Source organism: Sciurus carolinensis, chromosome 8 (genome assembly GCF_902686445.1).
Source record: "Sciurus carolinensis chromosome 8, mSciCar1.2, whole genome shotgun sequence".
Taxonomy (NCBI): domain Eukaryota; kingdom Metazoa; phylum Chordata; class Mammalia; order Rodentia; family Sciuridae; genus Sciurus; species Sciurus carolinensis.
The window spans coordinates 6,671,969-6,698,447 of NC_062220.1; the positions used below are offsets into that span (position 1 = coordinate 6,671,969).

General features: G+C 53.7%; 2 protein-coding genes across 10 annotated transcripts; one reads left to right on the forward strand and one right to left on the reverse strand.

Annotated features, from left to right (window-relative positions):
* Nucleotides 1–617: 617 nt before the first annotated feature.
* Nucleotides 618–22,249, reverse strand: Lrrc61 (leucine rich repeat containing 61). Of its 6 annotated transcripts, none has more exons than XM_047560902.1 (4): nucleotides 20,890–22,204; nucleotides 18,396–18,563; nucleotides 17,669–17,740; nucleotides 618–7,387 (listed from the first exon to the last, which is right to left on the reverse strand). In XM_047560902.1, the coding sequence occupies exon 4, from the start codon at nucleotides 7,214–7,216 to the stop codon at nucleotides 6,437–6,439; it is 780 nt and encodes a 259-aa protein (XP_047416858.1). In that variant the 5' UTR covers nucleotides 7,217–7,387; nucleotides 17,669–17,740; nucleotides 18,396–18,563; nucleotides 20,890–22,204; the 3' UTR covers nucleotides 618–6,436. The 6 variants fall into 6 exon arrangements, with proteins under 6 accessions (XP_047416858.1, XP_047416857.1, XP_047416859.1 ...); XM_047560900.1 differs by lacking the exon at nucleotides 618–7,387 and adding an exon at nucleotides 11,383–15,915 and having other exon boundaries at nucleotides 20,890–22,249; XM_047560899.1 differs by lacking the exon at nucleotides 618–7,387 and adding an exon at nucleotides 11,383–15,915 and having other exon boundaries at nucleotides 17,669–17,799; nucleotides 20,890–22,249.
* Rarres2 (retinoic acid receptor responder 2) lies at nucleotides 2,502–5,727 on the forward strand. Of its 4 annotated transcripts, none has more exons than XM_047560904.1 (5): nucleotides 2,502–2,628; nucleotides 3,492–3,689; nucleotides 3,849–3,953; nucleotides 5,082–5,174; nucleotides 5,379–5,727. In XM_047560904.1, the coding sequence occupies exons 2-5, from the start codon at nucleotides 3,516–3,518 to the stop codon at nucleotides 5,496–5,498; spliced, it is 492 nt and encodes a 163-aa protein (XP_047416860.1). In that variant the 5' UTR covers nucleotides 2,502–2,628; nucleotides 3,492–3,515; the 3' UTR covers nucleotides 5,499–5,727. The 4 variants fall into 4 exon arrangements, with proteins under 4 accessions (XP_047416860.1, XP_047416863.1, XP_047416861.1 ...); XM_047560907.1 differs by having other exon boundaries at nucleotides 5,382–5,727; XM_047560905.1 differs by having other exon boundaries at nucleotides 2,551–2,687.
* Nucleotides 22,250–26,479: the final 4,230 nt, after the last annotated feature.

Genomic DNA, 26,479 nt, shown 5'->3' on the forward strand with positions numbered 1-26,479 from the left:
TGATGGTTTATATAACTTTTGAAACAGAAGACGAAAAATTTTAAGATTTTTTTCTTTGCCAAAGTTCCTTGCTTGGGTTAGGGAAGAGTGTTTTCTAAGACTTACTAAACTCTAAACTACAAATTTCTCTTGAAATAAAATTAGTGCTTACTAAATAAGCAATAATCAAAAATTTAAAGAATCATGGTAAGTTTTCTCAGCAATATCATACTACATATTGAAGATTGAGAAAAGGAAGTTCATATGTGACCTAGACTCAAAATATAATAAATTCAAATTAAATCTTTTCATACTAGTGGCCAATAATTGTGATTTTACACACTTTTGTCACATTAATTAATATACAGACTTTGTTGGGTTCTGAGGATTAACCGCGGTGCTTTGACACTGAGCTCTGTCCCCAGTCCCTTTCTGTTCACTAAGTTGCCCAGTTTGGCCTCAAACTTGCATTCTTTTTGCTTCCGCCTCCAGTGTGGCTGGGATTATAGGTGTGTGCCCTTGTACCTGGCTATACAAATTTGTTTTGTTTTGTTTTTTTGGTACCAGGGATTGAACGCAGGGGTGCTTAGCCACTGAGCCGCATCCCCAGCCTTTTTATATTTTGAGACAAGGCCTTGCTAAGTTTCTGAGGCTGGCTTTGAATTGGTGATCCTCCTGCCTCAGCCTCCTGAGCTGCTGGGATTATAGGCGTGCACCACCAGGCCCAGATAGATATGTTAATCACAGTAGTTAGCACAATGTTGATTGGCTGTAAAATTAAAAGTGAAATGTGAAGAATACTTTTTTTTGGTATTGCTAAATCGAGAGTTACATTTGAATTTATGTGATACTGTTTTTCATTTATGTTAATTATATTGAGTTGACAGGTATAGTTTTAAAAACTGTTAGATGTACTTTTACTTCAAAGTCAAATCAGTTCTTCTTTACAAAAGATAAACTAGTCTGTCAGAGTAGTTGCAATTTTTATTTTTTATTTATTTTTCGTACTGCAAAATGAACCGGGGTCTCTTTACACTAAGCTACATCCCAGTCCTTTCACTTTTGAGACAGGGTCTCACTAAATTGCTGAGGCTGGCCTCCAGCTTTCACTTCTGCCTCAGCCTCCTGAGTTGCGGGATTGCAGGCACATGCCACCATACCCAGCCTGTAGTTACAAATATTAAAGGAAAATGTCCAGTTATTGGAAAACTAAATTCAGAATAACTTAAATATGTAAATCTTTACCGATATTTTTCATTTATTTATTTATTTAATTTTGGCAGCGTTGTGGGTTGAACCCAGGGTGTTCCACATGCTCTTTACTATTGAGTTATGTCCCCAGCCCCTGGTGTGAGAATCTGCAGTACTTTTTTCACATGAAGCCCAGGAAAATCATTAACCGTCATTACACAGGTCAGTCCTGGTGCTGCCCCTGGACGGGACATACCACCTGGAGCCGTGTCCCCGAATGCGCCCTGGTAGTCCTAGTCTGTACCTGTGACCCATTTTTAGGACTGCTCTCTCTTTGAGGTGCCTGTCTCACACTCCTTGTGCCTCAAATGATTTTATTTCTCTCAGATTTTTGCTCTTTCAAAGAACAAAGTTGCCATCTCTTATTTCTGCTTCATAATAGTTGAGGAATGAAATGCCAATGGTGGGTTTTGAGGCACCAGTAACTGGTTCTTTGGGGCCCAGGGACTATCTGGTGCCCTCAGGGCACATGGAAGCCATGGAAGCCCTCTACTCTATGTGGAGAACAGCAGGTGTACAGGGAGGGAAAGAAAACCTTGTGCCCTTTCCATGGGTCTCCCATTTAATCCCCCCAAACAGTGGCTTAGGATGGGATTTATGACCCCAGCTTTCAGAGGCTTTTGGATGCTGTGAGGTCCTCTGTGGTGACTGGCTTAGGACTTGGGTTAGATCAACGCAGGTGGTTGCTACTGATATGAAGCCTCACAACTTGTCCCCTTCGCCTGAGGTACCCAGGAATTAAGTGGTTTGGACACTGAGCTCCCAGACTCTTCACTGCCTTATGAATTCCACCAGGCCATCCTGCACACCTGAAGTCTCCCAGCACCCCTAGGAGACTGAGTCTCCACCCACAAGGATGGGACATAAGGCCAGGGAAGACAGCACTCAGCGTGCAGACAGGAGACTGGACACCAGGGTCAGCCCTATGGGAGAAATTTCCTTCTCAGAGGAGCTGTAGCAGGGGGACTCCTCACACTTTCGTGTGCTTTGAGGGTGTCTGTATTTCTGGGAATATTTCCTCCTTCCGGAATGGGCAGCCCTACCTGGGCAGGTGAGTGGGCACAGGAAGCCCCTGGGGGAGCAGGGCAGTCCTCGGTCAGCGGGGAAGAGACCTGGAAAGCTCGGACTCCTCAGCCAGGGAGAGGTGGGACTGGGGACTGCTTGGCCCCAAGCGCTCAACCGCCCAGCTGGCGGGATGAGCAGCCAGCGCGGCCAGGGTCAGGGTCAGGGTCAGGGGGCTGGCCGAGGGGGAGGGCGCTCTGGGGAGGAGCGGGGCCTGGAGGTGGGGCTGCGGGAGGCGGCGGCGAGGAGGAGCTGGGGGCAGAAGCCGGGAAGAGGCTGACGGTGCGCCAGGTCTGAGCCGCGGAAGGTTGGCAGAGACCCGAGGGCGTCGAGGAGGTGAGGAGGGGCGAGCCGCCGCGGGAGGCAGCTGGACGAGCGGAGAGTGGGCGCAGGGTGTAAGCGACAGGCCTCAGCCCTCAGTTTCCGCATCTGTGGCTTTCTGGCCGCAGACCGCCTGTCCAGGCAGGGTTCCCCCGAGGGTCACCCCTCTGGTGGCCCCAGGCAGGGGTTGAGGGCGGGATCAGAAGGGCTGGGAGGGAGGGCTTAGAGAAGACCCCAGGAAAGGGGCAAAGCGGGCAGAATCCGCCAGCAGCAGGAAAGCCCAGGGCAGGCGGAGGTGGGAACCCCATTTCCGGGGACAGGAGTGGGGCGGTGGGCAGCGCCAGCCCCAGTGCCGGGAGGGTTAAGCATCCCGAGTTGCCGCCCGCCCTGGACCCTCCCACGTGTTTACGTTCTCCCAAAAGTATTCAGCCTCTGGCGGGGCTGGGTTTGGTGCCCCAGTCCCTGCCCCTCCCCCGCTGCTGGCCTGGGCCTGGGATGCGGGGCGGGGACCTTTGGGAGCCGGGGGATTCCTGGCTGCGAACGGGAGGAGGGGTCCGGCGGGAAAAGCCTGGGTCCCAGGAGCCGCGAGGTGCCCCGGGCAGCGGGGAGGAGAGGGCATGGAGGAAGGGAGCCGAGGGCAACAGGACTGCTTCCCAGGCGGTTGGCCGGGGAACTCTGCTAAAACTTTACAGGCCCCAGAGAAAGGTGCCCGGCCTGGTGGGCGGGACCAGGTGGACCCAAGGGCCACTCTGGGAAAGGGCCATTTCCCCGCACGGCCACGTCTTCCCAGAGTTTTCCAGGCATAACTGAGGAGCAGGGCAGGGTTGGAGGAGCCCTGTCTGGCTGCAAGAGCTGAAGACCACACACCCTCTTTCCAGGGCCAGGGCAACTGAGGTGAAGCCATGTGGCAGCTTCCTATCCTGCTGGCCCTGTGGTTGGGCTCAGTGGGCATGGGCAGGGCCGAGCTCACAGGGGTGCAGCACAGAGCCCTACAAGTGGCCCTGGAGGAGTTCCACAAGCACCCACCGGTGCAATGGGCCTTCCAGAAGACCAGTGTGGACAGCGCTGTGGACACGGTTAGTGGCACGGCCTTGCTCTGGCAGGGAGGTGGAGGGCTGCACTCGGGGACCAGCACATTCCCAGGGAGCTTTCCTGAGAAAGAACACCAGCCCAGGTCACATTCAGTAGTCTCTTCGCCCGCTCAGCTGCCTGCTGGCCTTCCTGTCTGTCCACAGCCCTTCCCAGCAGGCACCTTTGTGAGGTTGGAATTTAAGCTCCAGCAGACAAACTGCAGGAAGAAAGACTGGAAGAAACCTGAGTGCAAGGTCAAGCCCGCTGGGGTGAGTGCAGATCCGTGTTTGTGTGCGCTGGGGCACACGTCACACCTGTGTGGTGTGCACACGTCGCACCTGTGTGGTGTGTGGAACTGGGAGGTCCACTGTAAGCCCTGAGGGCTGAGCCTTCCTGGAGAGCACAGGCTCAGTGTGTGCTCCAGGCTGTGCGGGGCCAAGTGTCCATAGGCAGGGAAAGGAGGGGTGGTTGGAGAGGGAAGGATCTCCTCATCAGCACTCACGCTGAGTCTCTCAGGCTTCAGGCCATTCGTAGGACCCTGTGTAGGGTCTGCCTGGCACCATGGTGGATTCCTAGCAGGGTTTCACAGTAATCAGTCACCTTGGGGCAGAGCCGCTGCTGTTGGCATAGGGGATGCAGTCATCTGGTTCTGGCTCCTGTCTGGGAACACCAACCCTGGGCTGTATGGTTCTGTATGGGTTCCCTCCATCTGCTAAGGGAGGGGACTAGATTATATCAGTGATTTTCAAACCTTTTGGTTCAGGGAACTTTTTTGTTCAAATCCAATTTAAAAAGAAAATCTAAATAAACAGAATATACAAGAGCAAAGTGGTCTGGTGAAAGTCAACTGGCAAGAACCAATCTGGTGAGGATTGTTGCCTTCGCATGCACACGTGCGGGTGTGCACACACGCACACACAATTAGACCCACGCTCATGCACATGCCACACACCCATGCATATAACTGCACATGTATTTGCATGTATGCACATATGCACACACACACACACACATCTCCGAAGGATTCCTGTTTGCACATATGCCAAGTTTCCATAATTTGAAAGCTGTGGGAAATTCCAACAACTCAGAGGTTATGGCAGGAGGATCCCAAATCAAGGTCAGCCTCAGCAATTTAGCAAGACCATCAGCAACTCAGTGAGCCCCTGTCTCAAAATAAAGAATAAAAAGGACTGGGACTGTGACTTGGTGGTAAAGCACCCCTGGGTTCCATCTCCAGTGAAGAAGGAAAGTGGAACTGACTGACTTCTTAAAGTCTCCTGGGACTGAAGCCAGCATGACTGATTGCCCCCCACTCTGGGACCTGACGGGGAGCTCGCCCCTGCCCTCCTGGTGCCCATGCCTCACCCTTTTTCTTTCTTCCCTCCATGCTTCCCCAGAGGAAGCGAAAATGCCTGGCCTGCATCAAACTGGACTCCGAAGATAAAGTTCTGGGCCGGATGGTCCACTGCCCCATACAGCAAGGACGATGGGTAAGAAGGGGAGAGGTTCTGAAGCGGGTGGAAAGATGGGCTGGGGCTGGGTCAGGGGAGAGGTGGAGGACGTTTGGATGCGGGGAGGAGGGGCAGAGGGAAATGGGGGCAAGAAGGGACTCTGGGCGTGGTCCAGGCGTTTCCTAGGGGATGCGGAAGTGCTGCCAGTACTGCTGGCACTGCCTGAATAGCTGTTGGCGCCAGCAGGAGCCCCAGGAACACCAGGAGACGCAGTGCAGCAGGGTGGAGCGGGCTGGCGAGGACCCCCACAGCTACTACTTCCCTGGACAATTTGCCTTCCTGAAGGTGCTGCCCGGCAGCTGAGCCCTGCACTGGTAGGCAGCCGGGGCTGGAGAAGGCTGCGGTGGACTGTGGGGGAGGGAGGGATGGGTTAGAGCCGCAGGCAAGCTGGGACTCCCTACCCACAGCTCAGTGCGTTCTTTGTAGAATTTTGTCCCACTTCCTGCACAGCTGAGCAGGGTGCCTTGTGGAAGGCCCTCCCTCTCAGGCCAAAGATCCATTCATATCCTGAGCTAATAAAACTGCTCTCAGACCCTGTTCCCTCTGCTCCTTGTGTTGCCCCTGCCCTCAGCTCAACCGTAGGAGGCCAGTCGAAAGAGGGCAAGCTGGGAGTGTGTGTACACAAGCACACTGGCCCCTCCCGCTGGACACCTAGGAACAGGTGGCAGGGCAGCTTTTGTGCAGGACGAGAGGACCAGACTTAATGATGCAAATGAACACAGCCATTTAATAGAGTTGGTGTGTGAGAAAGGGGGAAGACTTACGGAGAGCACAGGCCAGGGGCCACAGAGGACAGTCATCTGGATAGGCAGATTCAGAGGGTGGGTGGGCTCCAGCTTTCAGGAATGTTCTGGCACTCTGCTCTGCTTGGGATGGTTGGTTCGCTCACCCCTGCCTTTCTCACAGATAGCCTTGGGAAGAAGTGACCCGTCCACTAAATCTCAGACCGGCGCAACCAGGAGTGGCCCCTTGCTTGGTGCACAGTGTAGGTGCCAACTGCTGGCAGAGAGCCCTTGCACCCGCCAGCGGCCACTCAGGAGGCTGTCCCTCCTTGCTCTATGTGAAGGGAGGGCAGGGACGTCTTCGTGACAGGGTGGGCAGTGCTTGGGATAGGAATAAATGAAGGCCCAGTTCCTAAGGCCAGTGACCAGCATGAGAAACCTAAGACAAAGCAGAGGCAGGGGAGGAGGGGGAGCAGAGGGCCGCCCACCAGGCTGTCCTGGGGTGGTCCAGGGGCACTTTCAGAAAACGAAGGAAGAAGCGTTGCCCGCAGGACCTAGCGCCTGCTCGGCCCTGGCCAGGCTCTCGGTGGCCCGGCGGTCCAGGTCATGGCACTCCTGCAGTGTGTCCTGGAATTGCCGGCAGGCCTCCTCCAGGATGGAGCTGCTCTGGGTGGGCCAGCACTCCCAGTACCCAGGCTCCACCCAGGGCTGGGCCTCTGAGGCTCTGGGGCTGGGGCTGGAGCTGGGGCGCAGGGAGCTCTCCAGGTCCCGGCACAGCTGGTAGAGCTCACTGCCACGCCCACTCACACGCTCCCCATCGATGACCTTCAGGCCAGGCAGCAGCTCTCTGACCACAGCCCAGTAGGAGGGGCTGGCACACAGAGGATTGCTGAGCCGTGCCAAAGGGTCGCGGAGCCGCAGGTACTCGAGGCCCCGCAGCCCAGCCAGACACTGCAGCTGGCCAGGAGTGGCCAGCAGGTTGCCTGCGGCATTGAGACTCTGCAAGTTCTCGCAAGCGGCCAGTGGCTCCAGCCCCGTCAACCGATTGTTGGAGACATTGAGCACAGCCAGCTGGCGCAGGGAGGCCAGAGGGCCCAGCTGGGTGAGCGCGTTGCCCGAAAGGTCCAGCCACTCGAGGCCCAGGCACTCCCCGAGGCAGCCCAGGTCCACCAGCCCCAAGTCTCGCAGCTTCAGCAGGAGGATGGACTCCAGAGCAAACTCGCCCGAGCACGACTTCAGTAGCTGGGGTGTGATGCGCGGCCCCTCAGCCTCTCCTGGCTTCTCACCTGGAGGTTCCATGGGACGAACTGGCTTGGATGGTCTGGATGGTCTGGGCCTTGATAGGTTGTCACAGGGACGTGATGCCACTGGGTCAGCTGGCTGCTCTCCCCCAAGACGGCACCCTCAATTCTCCTTGGGCCTGTGCTGGTTGGCCTGTTTTTGATAAATGCCCAGAGGGCATGCAGGTCCCTAAGGAGAGATAGACAATTAGGCATGCATCTCCATAGCACTTACTGTGTCCCCTACAGCAGGTGACAGAGGACACAAAGGCTGCCCCACCAGCCTTTACCACCAGAGCCAACAAATCAACAGCCAAATAAGACCTCAAAACCAAGGCCTGAAGACAGGCCATGCCAGCCTAGCCTAAGGACAGCAATCCCAGGTCACCCTGTGAGTTAGGGACACACTGCACAAAATCTGGGCCCAATGTTACTAGTTCCATCCACTGGAGCAGGGCACAGTGGTGCATGCCTGTAATCCCAGCTACTCGGGAGGCTGAGACAGGAGGATCTCAAGTTCAAGAACAACCTGGGCAACTTAGTGAGAAAATGGGATGGATGCAACTTGTAAAGTGCATGTCTAGCATGTGCAAAGAAAGTCCTGTGGTTCCATCACTAGCAGTGCCAAAAAAAAAGTGGCCTGGGGGCAAGAATCTCATATTTTCTTTTTCAGTAACCACTCATGATACATCATGATCAGTCTCAAGGTATTCCTTTTTAAAATGTTAAATTTATTTTTGATTAGACAATAGGAAGCTGCCATCACCAATTTCTTTTGCCTCCTTCCAGGGACAAATGAGCATACTGTACTTTGTTTCATTCACTCAAAATGTTATCTGAGCCAGGCACATGGCGCATGCCTGTAATCCCAGCGACTTGGGAGGCTGAGGCAGAAGGATCCCAAGTTCCAGGTCAGTCTGGGCAACTTAGTGACACCCTTTCTCAGAATAAAAAGGGCTGGGCAATGAAGCTCCATGGTCCAGTGCCCCTGGGTTCAATCCCCAGTACCAAAAAAAGAGAAAAGGTTCCCAGATTTTATGGGCCAATTCCCAACCTCTGGCTGGAGCCGCAGGGCCTGAGGAGTTGGCGTTTAGTCCTGGATGAAGGAGGAAACAGGTCAAGGGAGGGGAGGTCCAGGGAAGCTGGGGTGAGCTTCTAGGTATGGCTGCTCCCCACCCATCATATCCCTGCCCACCCAAACCAGTTCTGACCAACTGGTCAGATCAGCAGACCAGCATTGATCACTGCCAGACGGCTCAGTGCCAGCTGCAAAGATGACATCATTGCCCCAAAAGGCAAGCTGAAGGAGGCCGGAGAGTCAAGGAAGTTATTTTGAGGGATGGATGGTGGGAGTGGCGGGCCGACTAAGCTGGCAACAAAAGATGGGAGAGGGCACATCGAGTCGGCAGTGGCCATGGACAGCGAGCCCAGGTGCTCATGCAGCACGAGAGGGAGGCAGCCTGGGGGCAGGGCCGGTGGTGCTGCTGCCCACAAAGGGTCAAGGTTTAAGCAGAGAGGAAAACAAGAGCAGACCTGCTCCACCTGTCGCTTCCCAACCCTCCAGTGTCCAGGCCTGGGGGCAGGTGACACCTGCAAAGAAGCTGCAAAGGAGATGGTGGCCACTGCTGCTGAAGGAGCCGTGGGCAGGGCTCTGGGACTGCCAAGTACACATGATCAGCACACTGTTTACTTCCCCTCCGAGGAGCCAGCCCAGCGCCCAGTCCATCAGCTCTTCCCACCCCACCAGCAAGAGCTTTTCAAAGGGCTCCCCACCAGGGAGCTGGAGACGACAGATCTTGTCTTCATGACACCCATTCCTCACCTAGTCCCCCAGCTGGCAACACTCCAATCTGTTTGGTTTTTTTGTTTGTGTTTTTTTAATTTCTAAATTCACACCTCATTTCTTTCTGAAAGGGGCTGGCAGTCATGCATTGCAAGTGTGCATCCCCTCCACATGTGTGTGGCGTGGGTGAGCAGAGGGTGACGTAGCCACTTCACGTCTGGCCAGAATGGCCCTGGCCCACAGAGGGGGTGCAGGAAGGCATCAGAGAATGTTGTAGAAAAGGAACACGCAGACCCCACCCAATGAGGGCACACAGGAACAGGGAGGGGAAAGGCCAGAACAACTAGCGATCTGGCAAGGTGACTGGCAGGGGCTCTCGGGGCACGTGTGGGACACAGCGGGGGGAGATGACATCCAAGGGGCTGGGGGGTAGAGCCCTTGCCTAGCACACACAAGACCCTGAGTTCAATCCTCGGCACTGAACAAGAAAGACTTGCAGCTCCACACACCAAGTGTGAGGGACAGTGTGGCATAAGGCTCAAGGCAGCTGGAGCTTCGGCTGAAGGGCCTCAGGCGTTCTCAGCAGGAGCAGGCAGCCAGTCAGGAGGGCGTGTAGCACATGAGGTCAGCCTTTTGGGGGACACTTAAAATACCTCTGGGCATCTCTCCAGGAAAATGCACCCCACTTCGATCCTGGGGTGGTGATTAGGGAGCCCTGGGCAGTGAGAGGTCAAAAGCCACTTGAGTGAGGCTGGGAGGACTAGCAGCCAAGGGCAATTTGAGGCCTTAAAGGAGCAAGAGTACAATACTGGTAACACCTGCTGGACCTGGAAAGGTGAGGCCAGGCGTGGTTGTGGAAGGGCGGTCTCGGGGTGCTGACAAGATGGCTGGCAGAAGGCTGAAGAGCGAGCCCCCTGAGGGACGAGGCAAGGGCCTTTTCAAGGAAGACGACATTGAAGAGGCGAGAGAGACAGGGCAGAGGACAGGCAGGGAGACCCCAATGAGATGGCTGACATGCGTGATCACCACCTTAAAGCTTTGAGGTCAGTTTGCAGACAGGAAACAGTTACAGAAGAGAAAGCGGTGAAGAGGAGAGACCCAACTGGGATAGAAATTGGGGCTTCCCTGCCCCAAAGTGCTGCCTAGGCAAGACACGTGCCCTCCAGAACCTAGGTCTGCACCAGTGCCACCTGGTCCTGCACCTCACGGAGATGCAGGCTGCCTGGGCTTTGGCAGTTGGATAAATGACTGTGGGGTCAGAGAAAAACCCTGATTCTCATGGGGTCAGAGTTCTGTTCTGCTCCTGATCACGGATCATATGTCTGCATGCCACCACCAGGTGGCCACCCACGTGTCCAGCAGAAGAGCTGTCCACGTGCAACTGCTCCAAACTTGTCTCTGCAAAGCAGCGGCCATCCTGTCCTGGTGACAGAAATGAACCATCCTCTGGGCCCAGGAGGCAGTCTGTAAGAGGACATGGTGACGTGGACACTCCTGAGGGAGGCTGACTGCAAACAAGGGAAGATGAGCCCATTCCCCTACCAAGTCTCAGTTCATCTTTCTCGAAAGCAGAGTCAGAAAAATGATGTCCATGGAGTGAGCTGGGGCAGGACAGAGCCAAGGCCAGGGAGAAGCCCTTCAACCCTGAGCAGGCTCAGGGGAAGTCACCCAGCCGCTCCGGTGAACTGGGAGCTGCTTCCACCCACTCCCCGCTCCAGAGGCTCTACAGAGGGCTTCTTCGCCCTGGTATTACTGTCACTCTGGGCAAGGTGGCAGATGTTGTGGCAGCATCCCTGGCCTCTGCTTGCTAGACACCACAGAACCAGCCCCTTCCCCCAGCTGTGAAACCAAAACTGCCTCCAGATAGCACCAACATCCCCTGGGAGACACAAGTGCCCCCAAGCGAGAAACAAGGCTCTGGAATCCAAGCCTCTGAGCTCAGGACCACCAAGGGCTCTCATTTTCCTCCACCCACCTACCACCTGCCCCCCCATGTTCTGTCCCCACCTGGCTTCCCCATACTCTCTGAGGACACTGGGAGTCGGCTCAGTGCCGTCACACAGAATCAAGGGATGGCAGTTCAGCCCAACCTGCTGCCCCTCAGGGCAACTTCAGCTGAAACCACCCTGCCCTGTCCACTGAAGCAGAATGTGCAGGGGAGTTGCAGGCAGTTCTGGGTCGGTCTGGGGCATACCCTTGCCCTCAAGAATGAACACCCTGGATTCCCAGCAGGGACCTTGAGGATGCCCCCACAGCCACCACCCTCCCCCAAGCCTCACCTCCTACGGGAAGCCTGTGAATGCCCCCTTCTGTAGGCTCCCCATCTGGAGTGCTGCAGGCAGGGAGGAGAGTCGGGCAACGCGGAGGCCAGGCTAAAATTCACACGACACTCAGCCAGTAACTCTGGTGCTCACGAAGCTTTATTTAAAAGATGCGACTGCTACAGTCAAAATGAAAACACTGCGCATGAAATAGCTCATAGGGTATGATCTCAATGTAAAAAAGGAACTGTATCAAATCACCGAGTGGCAGGATTATGGCTACCTTTCCCTGCTGCTTTACATCTTCAGTGATTTCTTAATGTCACAGTGAAACAAACTTACAATCTATCCAGGAAAGGCCAGGATTCTAGGGCTGGCAGTCTGGCAAGGGGACGGTTTGAGGGTGCGCCCCATCTTAGCAACCACTTGCCCAACGACCAAGTACACTCAGGCTACTCAGCTGCAGGTGTGATGGGCCTGCCTGGAACTCTGCTGTCCAGTCCCCTGGGCTGCTGGATCCCAGCCCTCAGGTTCTGTATTTGATCCTACAGGAACTCTGGGCAATCTGTTATCAGCAGGCTTCATATGCATCTTTCTCTTCTAAATTACACAAGTGGCCGGGGAAGGGGAGGTAGGTGCTGGCAGGTGGAATGTACTTAGCCATCCCTCAGGAAGAATGACATGCTGAGGACGGGGGAGTTCAGGTCTTGGTACAAGTTGGTTAGTTCCACCCCTCAGGAGCTCTCTGGCCACTCTGGGATTCCCAAAACTGATGTTTACGTGTGCACATGCAGTGCATGCACCTGCCTCCTGAGATGGCTACTCTACCTTAGGGGTCCTTTAGTCCTACAATTAAAGGAGCCTCAGGAGAGCTGCAGGAGTGTGTGTGTGTGTGTGTGTGTGTGTGTGTGTGTGTGTGTGTGTGTAGGAAGGGGGTACTAATTCATGCCCCACCTGTGGGCCCCAGCCTCTGTCTAGGAAAGCCTACCCGCTCCTTTCTTCCAGAACTGGGGACTGAACTCAGGGATACTCTACCAATGAGCCACATCCCTAGCCCTTTTTTTATTTTGAGATAGGGTCTCACTAAGTAGTTGAGGCTGACCTCAAACTTGCAAGCCTCCTGCCTTAGCCTCCTGAGTCACTGGGATTACAGGTGTGCATGACAGCCCCTAGCATATTAACCCTTCTATGCATACTGCTGAACATAAATGGATCGATGTGGGTATGGAAGATGACTTCATGCAGAAAGGAATATGGCAATCTGTCAGGAACAAAGAGGCTGTCCCCATCCTTACTGCACAGGATTAAGCTGATGTCCTCTTCTCTTCATGGCTGCAGGGTTCCCTGAGGTTTTGAAGGCAGCAGACTGTTGGGACACCTTCAAGCTCCTGACTTCCTGGAACCTACTTGTACCCACCCAAGTCTGCAGGCTATAGGGTCTGCTGCTGCTCAGCAGGGTCAGCACTGGAGCAGATGAGGGGCGGTGGGGCGTAGTGGGGGAAGCGCTCCAGGTTGGTGTTCAGGAAGAGGAGATGCTCCACAGTCTCCACTTTGAGCTGGGAGGCTTGTTCCGTGATGATGGGGCTGTTCAGGGCAGCAAAGACACCTTCAGAGAAGGCTCCTGTGGGTGGGCAAGACAGATAGACTGTGGCCAGCTGGGCCAGGGCTGGCCAGGTCTCATGTTTCTTCTCCCAGTAAGACAGCGGATCCTCCTGAGCCCCAATGGTCTCGTTCTCTCGCAGGTACCTCTTGACAATGATGCTGGCTAGGTGGTTCTCAGTGGACAGCGAGGCCCCGCTGCTTTCTGAGGCTATCAGTCCCACACTTTCCAGCCGCTCCAGCAAGGTCTTCTCCCTCTGGACCAGCAGGAAAGAGCTGGAGTTGCCGTCTTTCTGCAAAGACTCCTTCTGGCCCCTGCCCTGGGCCCTTGGGCCCTTGGCTATCTTGTTGGTGCTCACACGCACACTCCTGGGGCGCCGCAGGGAGCCTGGGGTGGGCACGGAATATTGGGAAACCATAATTTCCTTCACCTTGTACACAAGGACTTGTTTCCAGTGGTCAATGTCAGCCCCTGCAGGAAGGATGGCCTCAACCTTGCCCTTGAAGCGGGGATCCAGCAATGTGGCCAGCACGAGCTCCTCACGGTGGAAGAGATCATTGAGCTGACAGTCTGTGGAAAGCTGCAGAGCCAAGCCCTCAGCCAGCCGCAAGGCTGCACCCACTTCCCCAGCGCTCTGCTCCTGGAAGTGCCGATGCACCTGTTCCAGGAAGATGTGCAGGTAGCGCAGCTGGGGCAATACCTGGCTTAAAGAGGCCTGTGCTGTGCTGGCCTCGCGGATCACCATCTGGAAGGGCTGCAGGAGCTTGACGAGACTGTCTGCCAGGCTCCAAAACATGGCCGACAGGGCGGTGCTGGCCTTGCCCGGCTGCTGCTTCTCTGCGTACTCCTGCAGGGCCTGCTGCTGCTCCACCAGCCACTCCATCAAGCGGTAGGCTGAGCCCCAGTGGTCTGAGAGCGCCTCGAAGGGCTGCTGGGCCGGCAGGCCGCACTGGTGCTGGAGCTGGCTGAGGAGATTCCGGGCCTCTGCAGAGCCTTGGAAATGGCTGCAGATGGCCCTGGCTGTGCCCAGGATGATCTGGACACTATGATGGTGACACAGGAAGTTGCTCACTAGAGAGTCAAGGCAGTGGGCAAAACAAGGGATGTGGGTGTACCCCTCAGCCTTCATGGCCAGCTCCAGGCTAGGGCAGCCGCCAGACACCAGGAAGCCTGCCCTCAGGGAGCCACGGCCCAGCCACAGGCTGATCTGCTCCAGCAGCTCTGGCTGCCTGTCCTCTGAGTCTGTTTCCAGGGACAGGCCTCGGACCCAGAGTAGGGCTCTCTTCCTCAGGTTCCCTGATGCCCCTGGCTTGCTGCCTGACTGTGCCCCCACCCAGTGGGCAGTAACAGCCACATAATTCGCCATGGAGTCCTGGGTCAACACAGAGGCCGTGAGGTGAATATGGCCTCCTTTTGCCCACTGCATCTCCTGAAGGACTTGCTCACCCACAGCCTCGTGGAGCAGGGGCAAGGCTTTGTCGGAGAAGAAGGCTGGCGGAGGCAGGTGGTACTGAGGGTCCACTTGTGCCATAAACCTCTTAAAAGGTTGGGAGGAAACAAAGGAGAAGGGCAAGGCCAGGCTGCACAGCAGCTCCGCGATGCTGTGATTCCAGGCCTGTGTGCGGCGCTGTTCGGGGGCATCCGTGCCACCAAGGCTGTCCGAGACTGCAGCAGGAGAAGCAGGCAGGGGTGGTGAGGCCAAAAGTGGCTGGTCAGGTCTGCCCGGGTCTGGCTCCCTGTCACTTCCTCCCAAGGACACCAGTTGCCCTCTTGAGGCAAAACTGGCAGCACCCGTGGGCAAGGCCTTCAGCTGTGCCTGCTCCATGCCCTCGATCCCCTTGCCAGCACTGCTGGTAGCCAGCCTTCGATCCCACTCCAGCCCGTGCTCGCTGGCCAGGTGACGGATGAGGCCTGAGGCTCGGGACCGCCCCTCAGTTTTGCCCTGTCTGACACTGGCATGACACAGTGTACAGATGACTTGGCAGGTGTTCTTGAAGTCCATGGTGAAGAACTGCCTGATGTCTGACCCGGGTTTCAGACCCGTGGCACGCGGGGCAGGATTCAAGCTCTGCATCTCTGTTTTCATAGCTCTAACCAACTTTTTCAAGCAGGGGGTCTCCTGGAGGCTCAGCTGGGGCCCCAACTTCTCCCTCACTCCAGGAAGCAAATGCTTTTTCTTCCACTTCTTGGGGTGTTGCACCTCTGTGGCCAGATGCGTGGTGAGGACGTCGGCTTGCACTGCCTTCTGGCCCAGGGTGTCTGCCTCCACTGCCTCCTTGTTCTCTCTGAACTGGCTGACCTCCAACCTGTCAGGACTGGTCATCTGCAGGGATGGGGGTTGGGGCCGAACCAGAGCTGGGGTAGAGGGGGCAGGTCTAGCACGGAGTGCCGAAGACTTTGCCTTCCTTCCTGTCTGCTTTCCTTCCCCTCCACAGGTACGTGCCTTCTGCTTGGACACCTTCCTCTTCTCAGGCTGTGTGTGGGGCTCCTGCCCAAGCACAAGTCTGAGGCCCTGAATCCCAGAGTCTTTCTTTGGCTTATTCTGCCCAGGGCCAGACCGGCACTTTGCCTGAGAGGCAGGGTGACCACTAGGCCTCCCCAAGGAGCGGGTTTTTCTCTTCCCACAGCAGGCAGATGGGCCAAAGGCAGCTTCTACCTGCTTCTCCACGAAAGCTTGGCCCAGGTCAGATGAAGGGATCACTGTACCACTGGGTAGGGGGCAGGAGCTGCTCCTTTGCAAGGACGAGTCCCTTTCACATTTCTTTTGGGAGCTGAGGGATCTGATTTTCCTCTGGCCACTGCCGGCGTTTTCCTCCATGTCCATAAACTCGAGCTTGACTTCCATCTCTGGCAGGCCAAGTCCCCGAGGAGTGTTGGTGGCTCTGGTATTAAAGTCCGGGCTGGGGTCAGCTGAGGTGGCAGCTGGGCTCTTTGGTCTGGTCTCAGGGCAGCTGGCACTCACAGGGGGCTCCTGCCCCACTAATCCGGAGGGTATCTGCCTCTTGGGGGGCCTTTTGAGTCTCTCCATTCCTATTATGCTTGGAAGCTTGGGGAAATGAGAAGACAGGCCCAGGCTGCAAGGCAAGATGAAAAGCATGGCTGGCAGCGGCCCCACCCAGCTCCAGGAACACCCAGGGGAAGGACGGCCCAGACAGGAGAGGAGAGAGGAGGCCGAGAGAGGTGGTGAGGCAGAGCAAGGGAGTGCACCCAGGCCCAGGACAGACTCCCCAGGCCGCCACCTCCGTGGTGAGTTTCGACGTCCAATGTCTAGCCAGACAGGGCATCCAGAGGCCAGTCTCCACGGCTCTCTGCACCTTAGAGGTTTCTGTGTGCATCTTCTTTGACGCACGGACAGATTTTCTCCTTTTTTTTTTCAATGTCTAAGAACATAGGAGGCGCTGGTGATTTTTCTATGTGTCGTAGTAGTAGATACAAAGTAAGGTAGACAGGACCCCTGTGTTCACTCCCAACATGCAGAGCCGCGCAGAAGGCCTGAAGCATCGCGTGGACTGGGTGACCCATGGAAGGGAAGGACTTCACCAAGTCCTGGCAGTTTTCCAGGGGGAGAGGCGCTGATGAGTGCTGGTCAGAAGGGAGAGGGGCTCCCAAGCTGTCTTGAACACCCAGGCTGCACCTGGCAGCCGGAGGGCACGGTAAATGTACACTGTGGCTCAAAATTTGTTAAAAAAGAAAGACAGCCTAGTCCTGAGCCAGGTGTTGCTGATCTTTTCTGAAGTTGGCCTTCTGCAAAGAACATAGATGGAGCAGCCTCCGGTGCCCTCTCATGCTCCTTCTTGTCACAGACAAACCTCCAGAAGGGCCATTTCCTCACCTCCCATTGCTCTCAAAACCTGCTCCTCTAAGGGTCTGGCCAAGGCACCAGTGACTGTCTTGGGGCTAACTCAAATGGCTTTTCTGCAACACCCAAAGTCCCTCCCTACTTCCTCCCCTTGAAATGCCCTTTCTCCTCAGTCAGGAACTGGTTTTCCTCCCATCTCTGGTGTCTTCTCAGTCCCTCTTCTGGTCCTCTTACTCTGGATGTCCCCTGGGTGATGATCCTCAGGCTGCCTCTCTAGGCCCTGTTCTCACCCAGCCTTGCCGAGGTTGCTCTGCTCTTAACCCAGGTCTGTCTTGGGTTCAGGACTCTCTTAAGCTCCCCTCACCTGCTCTCCCTGCATTCATCCTGGAAAATGGGACACCCAGCCACCCAGAGGCTCAAGCCCAAAACCTCGGTGTGATCTTCAACTCCTCCCCCTCATTTATTTTCCTGGATGTTAGGTCAAGTTCAGGGCTATAAAGAGCAAAGACCCAAAGTCAGAAGAGACATAGGAAGAGAGAAGACAGTAGAGGAGGAAGAGCCCAGTGAGCCAGGATGCACATCCTTGGGATGGACAAGACTGAGGAAGATGACTTAAAAACCCACCCACAGTACCTGGAAGTCAGCAGGCTTCATCTCTTCAGAGCAGAACGAGATGAGATTAAGTGGGAGGATTAAGTTGGAAAACCTGTACATCCTGACACTGAGTGTTGTCAAATAGTACAGATCCCTGGAGATGACAGGACCGTATTTCACAGGTGACGAGTAACCTGAAGTGGGTCTGAGACTCTGCCAGGAGAAGCTCCTTCCAGCTAGCAGTCTCCAAGGCTTAACAGGTAATGGCTGCAAGCTTATTTCACAGAACTTAGCCAGCCACCCAGACATTAAATGAACAAAGGCCCATGTGAGGTGACACTGTGAAGAGGCTGGATAAAGTTGGGAATGACATATAGGATACTGTCTTGGGCCCACAACACTACTCCCGGACGTCAGCACTGAAGGGGACTTACCTCGGCTCTTACTGACCGAAGACTGCAACCCACTTAGTTCAAACCTCCAGAAGCAGTCTGTAGGCTGTATCACTATCAGTGAGGACACAGGACAGGACATTAAAACCAGGCCATGGTATACAACATGGTACCTACAATGGTACAGAAATGGGAAACACCTGTCTGTCAAGAGCTGCAGCCCAGGGCATACCCCAAAACCTTCACCCACTACTGTACCTGAGGGTACCAATCCTGTTGCTTCCCAAATAGTTTTGTCCCATCAGGATGCTATACTCAATGCATTCAACTGTTCAATAAAGATTCATGAACTACTCACTGTAGCCAGCACTGCGCCCTTAAGATTAAAATGTGGGCTGGGTGCAGTGGTGCACACCTGTAATCCCAGTGACTTGGGAGGCTGAGGCAGGAGGATCCCAGGTTTGAAGTCAGCTTCAGCAACTTAGTGAAGCCCTGAGTAACTTAGCATGACCCTGTCTCAAAATAAAAAGGGCTGGGGATGTGGCTCAGTGGTAAACTGACCTTGGGCTCAATTCCTAGAACCAAAAAATAAATACAGGAGAGTAGTGCCCCTTGGGCGTTTGGGGTGGGAAACCTTGGAAACAGGCTGATCTTGGTGCAGCGTGAAGTGCTGTGAGACAGGGACAGCTTCCAGGGGCCTCAGTCTGACCTCGAGATAAAGTGTCTATGCAGCAAAGAGCCTGGACTTGGTCCTGTGGGGCTTGTTTACCTTGGGCTATAGATTCAGGATCTTAAATCCCTGACAGCCCGATGGGTAGATGTGGGATCACAGGCAATCACTGGTACAAGGTTAATGCCACCCCATTCTTCCACTGGAGCACCTCAGGATGGCAATGAGGCTGATGCTGGTGGGAGCCAACCGTGAACCAAAATGATTCTACAATGTAAATTTTAAAAAGAAAATCATCCAAGAACTCCAGTACTCTGACTGCAGGTATGAAGTCACACGTGACACATCACCGCAGGTGACCCACACACTGGAGGATTACAAGGCAGGGCTTGTGGAAGGGCTTCTAGGCCAAGGAGCCCCAAGGATGCAGCCTGAGCAGGTCACGCGGGAAGTCATCTGGAAAGTACACCACAGGGGGACCACAGGAGAGGCAGTCCTGGGGAGTAAGGAGGCAGGAGCAGGCTCAGAATGGAGAAGGGGCTGCCTGAGGACCCATCCCAGGGAAGACAGTGCTGAGTAGGGAGATGGAGGAGGAAGGACAGTGACTCCTAGTGATTCCACTCACTCACTCACACAGGCCCGTTCTGGAATAACGGAGTTGGAGGTTCTTTTGGAACAAACCTGTTTCCACAGAAACTGAGGGAAAACACTGGGAGTGGAAGGTCGCTGTCCAAGGTAACACTGACAATTTGGGGAGGGCAGAGGATGAGCAATCTCAAGGACACCTGAGAGGCAAAGGGAAGAGACCATCCAGAAAGGAGTGGCCTACAGGGTCAGAGGACCTCAGCAGATGAAGAAGCCTATGCAGTACCATGAGAGGAGTGGAAGAAGTGGGTGCTGACCCCCTGGGCGTCTCAGGGGACTGACGCCAAGATGTCCTGCAGACACCACAATCTGTGCACGTCAAGTCTCTTTGATCAAACGGAGTAGCATTTGTATATACTCTACATGCATCATCCCATATACTTTAAATCGTCTCCAGATTACCTATACTTGGTATATGTAAATGCTATGTAAATAATTGTTATGCCATATTGTTTAGAAGTAATTATAAGAAAAAAGTCTGCACATGTTCAGGACAGACACAATTTTTTTCTTTCTTTAATTTTTTATTTATTTTATTTACTTATTTAAATGTGGTGCTGAGAATCGAACCCCGTGCCTCACACATGCTAGGCAAGTGCTCTTCCACTAAGCCCTAACCCCAGCCCCCTTTCTTTTTTCCCCAGTACTAGGAATTGAACCCAGGGCCCTAGCATGGAGCTATACTCCCAGTCCCACATTTTTTTTCCCTGATAATTATGATCTCCCATTGGTTGCAGAATCTGCAGCTTCGGAAGGCTGACTATACTTCAAATGTTGGAGATGGAGATGGAAAGGAAAAGACTTGGTTGCGTCCCTAAACAAAGAACAAGCACAATGGGAAAAGGGGCAAGCTAACTACATAGGGAAAAGATCAAACCCAAGGCAGGAGCTTCCCAAGGGAAGGTTTGGGAGCACAGGTGGGGGAGGGGATCGGCCTCACAGTTGGGAAGGAATCTTGTTTTTCTTACAGAGAAGCAAGAAGGACAGTATGGGCAGGCGAGGCTTTGATCAGGGGCAGGAAGGGAAATTAGGTCCTTTATGCCTGAGAGCCTATGGGTTCCCCCAGAGGAAGCCAGGAGCACTGATAAATGTGTTGGCTTAATAAATCTGAGGCTTTCTGATTCTGAGTGCTCTTACCAATCCTTTCCCTGAGCATGCCCAGAGGGAAGGGGCCACTATTCTATTTCTAAGGTGTCATAATTATGCCAGATCTTTCCCAATTCTTACTCTCCCCAGGCCCATTAGTCCCCTCCTCTCACCCTCCCACCTCCCAGGGGATCTGAGAGCTCTTGCTGGGCCCTAGAGTCCTGGGCTTCTCACAGCCCCCCACACTTGTGAGGAGGTGGAAAGGTGAGGAGGAAGAGGAGGAATGTGTTGGAAGGAAAATAGAGATAACCACTAGATATTTGGGGGTTTTGTCCCACATACATATTCAGCTTACAAAACCGAAAGGGAGACGTTTTAAATAAGAATCGGACATCATCAGATCCGTAAGTTATGCAAAGGTGACACAAAATGAGATCTGTTGAAAGAACGCAGCTGCAGAACGTTCCGCTTTCTCCCGGGAGGTGGAGTGTGGTTCCCGGTGGCCTAGGAGCACCGCGTCCAGGGCCCCGGCTCCGCCACCCGCCGCTGCGCTGGGAAGGGGCGCGCGCCCTGCTCCGGCTCTACGCCGCGGGCGAGGGCAGCACCCACCCCGGGGGCCGCTGCGGGTTAAACGAGCCCCGTCGGTAACAGCATCCAGGGCCGCTCGCGGCTCCGAGCGCGTGATGTCCCGGGCGGTCTGTCCCGCCGCCCTGGCCTCTCCCGGGCGTCGGAGTTCAGGGAGCCGGGCAGGGCCGGCCGCGGAGGGCTCAGGCCGTGCGCCCGCAGCGTAGGTCCCGCAGGTGGCCCCGAACCTCAGCTCCCGCGACCGCGAAGAGGGACGGTAGCGTCCCCGGTGGCTTACCTGGGGCCAGGTGCCAGGGCTGGGTCTGTGCGCCCGCAGAGACGCGCAGGCCAAGCCGCTGCCGCGCTCCTCCCGGCGCCGAGGGCGGGAGTCCCCAGGACGCGTCGACCGGCGGGCAGAGACCGGGGGACTCCAGATTCCGGAGCCCGCAGGGGCTGCTTCCCTGAACCGCCACCCGCGAGGGTCTCCGCGCGCACCCCCGGCCCGGCGCTTGGTACGTTCCTCCTGCGCGGGGGCCGGCCTCTAGTGCGCAGGCGTGCACCGCTCGGCGGGAGACTGCTTAGCGCTAACCGGTGTACTACGGCCTTAAAGAGAGCTCGTCTGTGCCCTTATCTAATACAAGTTGTGTTGGAGCTCACTCTGTGACGGCTCAGACCTCCCCAAGTGGTCCCAGTGCGCCCTGTCCACCCCGAGAGCCGCTCCGTGCGCCCCAGCAGAGGGAAGGCCATAATGATAATGAGATAGGGATTTAGGATAAAGAAAGGAACCTCCCACAAGCCACTGAGATGCAGAAAGCACAGTTGTAAATTTTGAGCTTGAGCAACTTGCCCTTGGCCCCTGACTTTATAAAATGAGGGAAATATGCGAGCAAAGGATAAAACTGGTGCAAAATTGTGTAGCTCCATCCTACCTGCGCCTCTAATCCAGCCCCTGGCACCCGCCCTCTGTAGGTATTAACACCCCACACCAACCGGTTGCTGTCTCTCCCTCTGACGATAGCACACATTCTCCCTTGAGTGTGTATTCCCTAAACCCAGAAGTGTCTCTCTTTTGAGAATGCCCCCACCCCACCCCAACTTCTCCCTTGACTATGTGTCTACTTTCCTAAATAAACCTCTGCCTTTGCCTTTGGAACGTGCTGAAATTCTTTTCCTTCAAGTTTGTCCCAAACCCCACTGGTCCTGAGTCGAGTTTCCCCTTTTCTCTGGGAACTCCTCGGACCCTTCTCCGGAGACATCTCTTCTCCAGCAACCTTGTAAAGGATCCACGTGTTGGTCTGTACTTCTGCAAGCTGCTACCTCTACAAACCGCACTGTTCAAGGGCCTAACAGGCTGCTTTCCCGTGGGGGGTGGGGAGGGGGCAGAGAGTGGCCCTTTCTGTCACATTGATCGCTTGTAGGCACCAAAGTTCACAATTTTTGCGTCACAGGCTACCTTAGCTTCTTTCACCACCCGAATCAGACAACGCTGAAGGCCTTTTCCTCCTGTCCCAAACAAATCAACTCCAGGCTTGCGCAGTCCTCCACCTAGGACCTTAAACAGGGGCCTCTGGAACAAGAGTGTGTGTACCCTTTAGCTTCACCCTTTACCAAAGGTATCTGGGAATCTCACTTGATCCTCTCCACACCTCAAAAATGAAAAAAAAAAAAAAAGAAGCGGTAGTTTTTTCCATTATACAGACAAGGAAACCAGGACTCAGTCACACAATAGGAGACATAAGCTGTTAAAGAAAAATGATCCAAACACTTGTTAAAGATGGCAGAGACAGCTTTCTCCAAGAGGGATGCCTACCCTGAGGGTCGTGCAGTAGGAGAGTGCTCAACTCCAAATGCAACCAGGGCAAGTGGAGCTTTATAGCCAGGGCCCAGGTAGGAGTCCATGGATGGGAAATTACCAGGTAACACATACTGCAATAGTGTCCTCCTGGACTTCCTTGAAAAAGCCTTCCCCCATGATGTTCTGCCTCACTTGGGCCCAGATCAATGGAGTGGGCTGTCTATGGACTGAGACCACTGAATTGCTGAGCCCCAAATAAACTTTTCCTCCTCTAAGTTGTTCTTATTGGGTATATTGGTCACAATGATGCAAAAGCTAATGAAAACAAGATACAAGTTCTTGGACAGATGTAGACATTGCAAACATTTTGTCCAATTTGTGGTTGCCTTTCATTTTCTTAATTATTTTGAAGAGCAGAAGGAGAGATGGGCTGTCTGATCTTGCCCCCCTTCTTCTTTCTCTCTTCCTAGACCTAATTGTCTAGGATCTGGGGGACTCGTAGTCAAAATATATGAAAAACATATAAATCAATAGGAAAAAGAAAAAAAAAAAAAAAAAAAGCCAAACAAAACACTAATATACTAGAAAGTTAGCTAATGAAGTAAACAGGCAAATTAGAGAAGCAGAAACTCAGAAGGCAGCAAACGGGTGACAGCCACACTCACTAGTGGTTAGGAAAATGCACATTAAAACAGGCATCTCATCACACCATCTGACTGAAAAAACCCACAAGGATGAATAGCAATGGAGTCCAGACACTCATGAGGTGGTAGAAATGGAGGCTGAAACAGACATTTTGGAGAGGAATTCAGCAATATCTTGTAATGTTGCTCGCTTTCTGGTTTCTAGACGTGTGTCTGGGTTAGCCTTTTACCGCTCTGACCAAAATACCCTCGAGAACAGCTTAGAGCAGGAGAGGTTTGCTTTGGCTCATAGTTTCAGATGTTTTCAGTCCATGATCAGCTGGCCTCATTGCTCTAGGCCCAGAGTGTGGGAAGAGAGAGAGGGAGAGGGAGAGGGGAGAGGGGAGAGGGAAAGAGGGAGAGGGAGAGGGGGGAGAGGGAGAGGAGAGAGGGAGAGGGAGAGGGGAGAGGGGAGAGAAGAGAGAGGGAGAGGGAGAGGGAGAGGGGAAAAGAGAGAAGACAGAAGAGTAAGCAAGGAAGGGGCGGGAAGACCAGCCCTTCCAGGGTGGGGTTCCCAGTGACCTGCTTCCTCCAGCCAGGTCCCAGTAGTCCATTCAGTCATCAATTTACAATCCTCCTGCCTTTAGCCTCCAGAGTCACTGGGGTTAAGGGCGTGAGCCTTGAATTTTAACTTAGTTAAATTTCTCAAGCTTTATCTCCATAGCTCCTAGATTTCTTTTTTATTTTTTTCTTTCCCCTTAGATACCTTTTCCATTACATAATAATTTTTAAAAATCCTCCTGTTTCTTAAAGCACATGTATAGCTTCATTTAAGTTTGCTAAATCTCGAATCCATTTGGCCTTTCTTTAGTTGCTGGGTACCAGGGGACTGAACCCAGGTGAACCTAGCCACTGAGCCACATCCCCAGCCCTTTTTATTTTTCATTTTGAGACAGGGTCTCACTAAGTTGCTTAGGGCCTATGCTAAGTTGCTGACGCTGGTTTTGAACTTGCAATCCTCCTGCCTCAGTCTCCTGAGTCACTGGGATTATGGACAGGCGCCACCACACCCAGCAAATTTAAATCTCTTTCTGGGCTCTATTTTCTTCCACTGATCTATCTCCATTGGTTTGCCTGGTTGTCCTGTGCCAACACTTCTGACTTAATTTCTGCAGCCTTGCAAACTGTAACCTATCATATTTTTAATAGCCGGAAGTACCAATGTTCCTCTCAATACTCTCCCCACCCCCCAAGAATATCCTGGTCATAGCCTACATGTTAAAAGCTAAAGTTCCCCAAATGCTTGAGCATCTACTCCCCAGTTCCAGTACTCATTCCCTCTGGCTGCCCTCCCAGAACACTTGACTTTTTATTGAGAGGACTCTACATTTATGTAGAGTCACTTCTTCAAAACATAGAAGTGCAGACACACAAACAGGCCCTGGGTATTGTTTACAGCACTCATTTCCCAGGTCCTCTCTCCATATCAAAGACCACAGGATGCTGGCAGTTCCTGTTCCACCAGGGGGATCAGCGACTGTGGCAGAACAAAGTGTGGCACAGAATTAAAGAGCTAGTATGTAAAAATAGTGTGATAAATAGCACTTACTGATCAGTTGGGCACTTGAGTCCACCATCTCAGCTCCTATCACAGCCTCTAGGAGGCAGGTGCTGCTATTATTACACTGATTCAGCAATAAACCGAAGCTCAGAAGGATTGTCACTGTCGCCCGGCTAACTATCAGTGCAGCCGGAACTAGAACCCAGTTCTAGATTCTACAGTCTCACCCCCAAAGCTGAGCTGGGCTCTACCTGAGGGAGAACTGCTCCTGGAGTCTGAGTAGAGGGAAAAAAGAGAAAAAAGTATGCAAATCAGTTGCTGCCACCAACCAAGGGCTCATAGCTGGGGAAGGCTGAGGATCTGCAGTGATTCTTCAGTCCTGGGTTCCTGGTGAAGGAGACACTGAATGAGGAGGTGGGGTCAGCACCCCAGTGTGTGCCAGGCCTTCGCCAGGGGCAGAACACTGAGCTTCCAGTCTGGAGGAAGACCCTTGCTGCTGCTGTGGCCTTCACCCTGAGGGTGGGGGTCAAGGCGGAGGTGCTGTAGGTTTCTGAGAATCTCCAACCCAACCCAACCAGAGCCACTTGCCCCAGGAGATGCTGCAGGGTGAGCTCAACGTCCTCCTGGTCTCCAGGAACCACTGACTTACGGAAGGGTCACCTGGTGCTAGCATGGGCGCCTCCTCTGGTATCCAGTATGGGGTGCTTCCTTCTCCCAGGGCTCACTGCTGGGAGAGCCAGAAGAAAGGTGATAGATACTCTGGGTGCTCACGATCCCCTTTCTCCTGGGGCTTTCCTATGTTCTTTTGCAGGGATTCTGGGCTGAAGCATGAAACTTCCCCTGGAAGCATTTCAGAATGACTGGAGAAATTACAGCAGTCACAACTGGGAGCCGTGAGAGCTCTGCTGGCATCTGGTGGGTAGAGCTCAGGGGCACTGACAAACATCTTATAATACAAAGGACAGCCTCCTGGACCTCCCCAAACCAAAGAATTGTCCAGCCCAAACTGTCAATGGTTCCAAGGTTGGAAACGCCTGACCCTGAGGATCTGGGCATCAGAGCACTGGAGAGCTGGTGTACAATGCAGTCTGAACGCTGGGGATGTGGCTCAGAGGCAGATTACCTGAACGAGACCCTGGGTTCCATCCCCACCCAGAAAATAAATAAACAAACAAATAAATAAAGCTGAGTCCTGACAGTGAGACTCTAACCAGGTGGGGGTGGGGTGGGGTGGGGATGGGACGCAGAGACCTGCATCTTCAGGCATTTCAGGCCGTTGGCCCTATGATACGTGGACCATGCTCCACACTGAGAAATACCACTGCAGATCGAATGTAGAGCATGTCTCCAAAGTTGGCCCCGGAACTGTGTGGGCCTGCCTGCAAAAGAACCACCCAGAACTGTCTCAAGTTTGCTCTATGCTGGAAGCTTCTATTGCAATAGACCTGGCTTGGATCCCAGCATTCCATGGGTTGTTTTGCTTTGGGTGATTCTTCTATTATTATTTTTAAGTTAATAAATAAAAATTACCATGTACAGGGGGATGTTTTGACATCCATATACATTTTGGAATGGCTAGAGGTGAGGACACTAAAATCTACTCTCAACAATTTTCTACTCAACATGTTGTATGTGAAGTCTCTTCAATGTCTTGTTGGAATTTTGTATCCTTCACCACCATCCCCAGTGAGTGATTCTTATTGAGATTGGCTAACTGGAGTGTGGCCTGAATTCCCACTGGACTTTGGTCATCTGCCCTCACTTTTCTACTATTTAAGTCAAACAAAACTGTGGTGGCTGCCAACGGACTTTGTTCCTGGAAACCCCTGGGTCTATTAATAGATGGTCACTTCCAGAACACAGAAGAGGAGAAAGCCCCGGGGGGCCACCCCCACCTGGCTTCAGATTT

Bases quoted from the DNA above. Each gene is read 5' to 3' on its own strand.
- Rarres2 (XM_047560904.1), top strand. From the start codon at position 3,516: ATGTGGCAGCTTCCTATCCTGCTGGCCCTGTGGTTGGGCTCAGTGGGC. The intron at 3,954-5,081 runs GTGAGTGCAGAT...ATGCTTCCCCAG, and splicing joins GCAAGGTCAAGCCCGCTGGG to AGGAAGCGAAAATGCCTGGC. The intron at 5,175-5,378 runs GTAAGAAGGGGA...TGTTGGCGCCAG, and splicing joins CCATACAGCAAGGACGATGG to CAGGAGCCCCAGGAACACCA.
- Lrrc61 (XM_047560898.1), bottom strand. From the start codon at position 15,869: ATGGAGAGACTCAAAAGGCCCCCCAAGAGGCAGATACCCTCCGGATTA.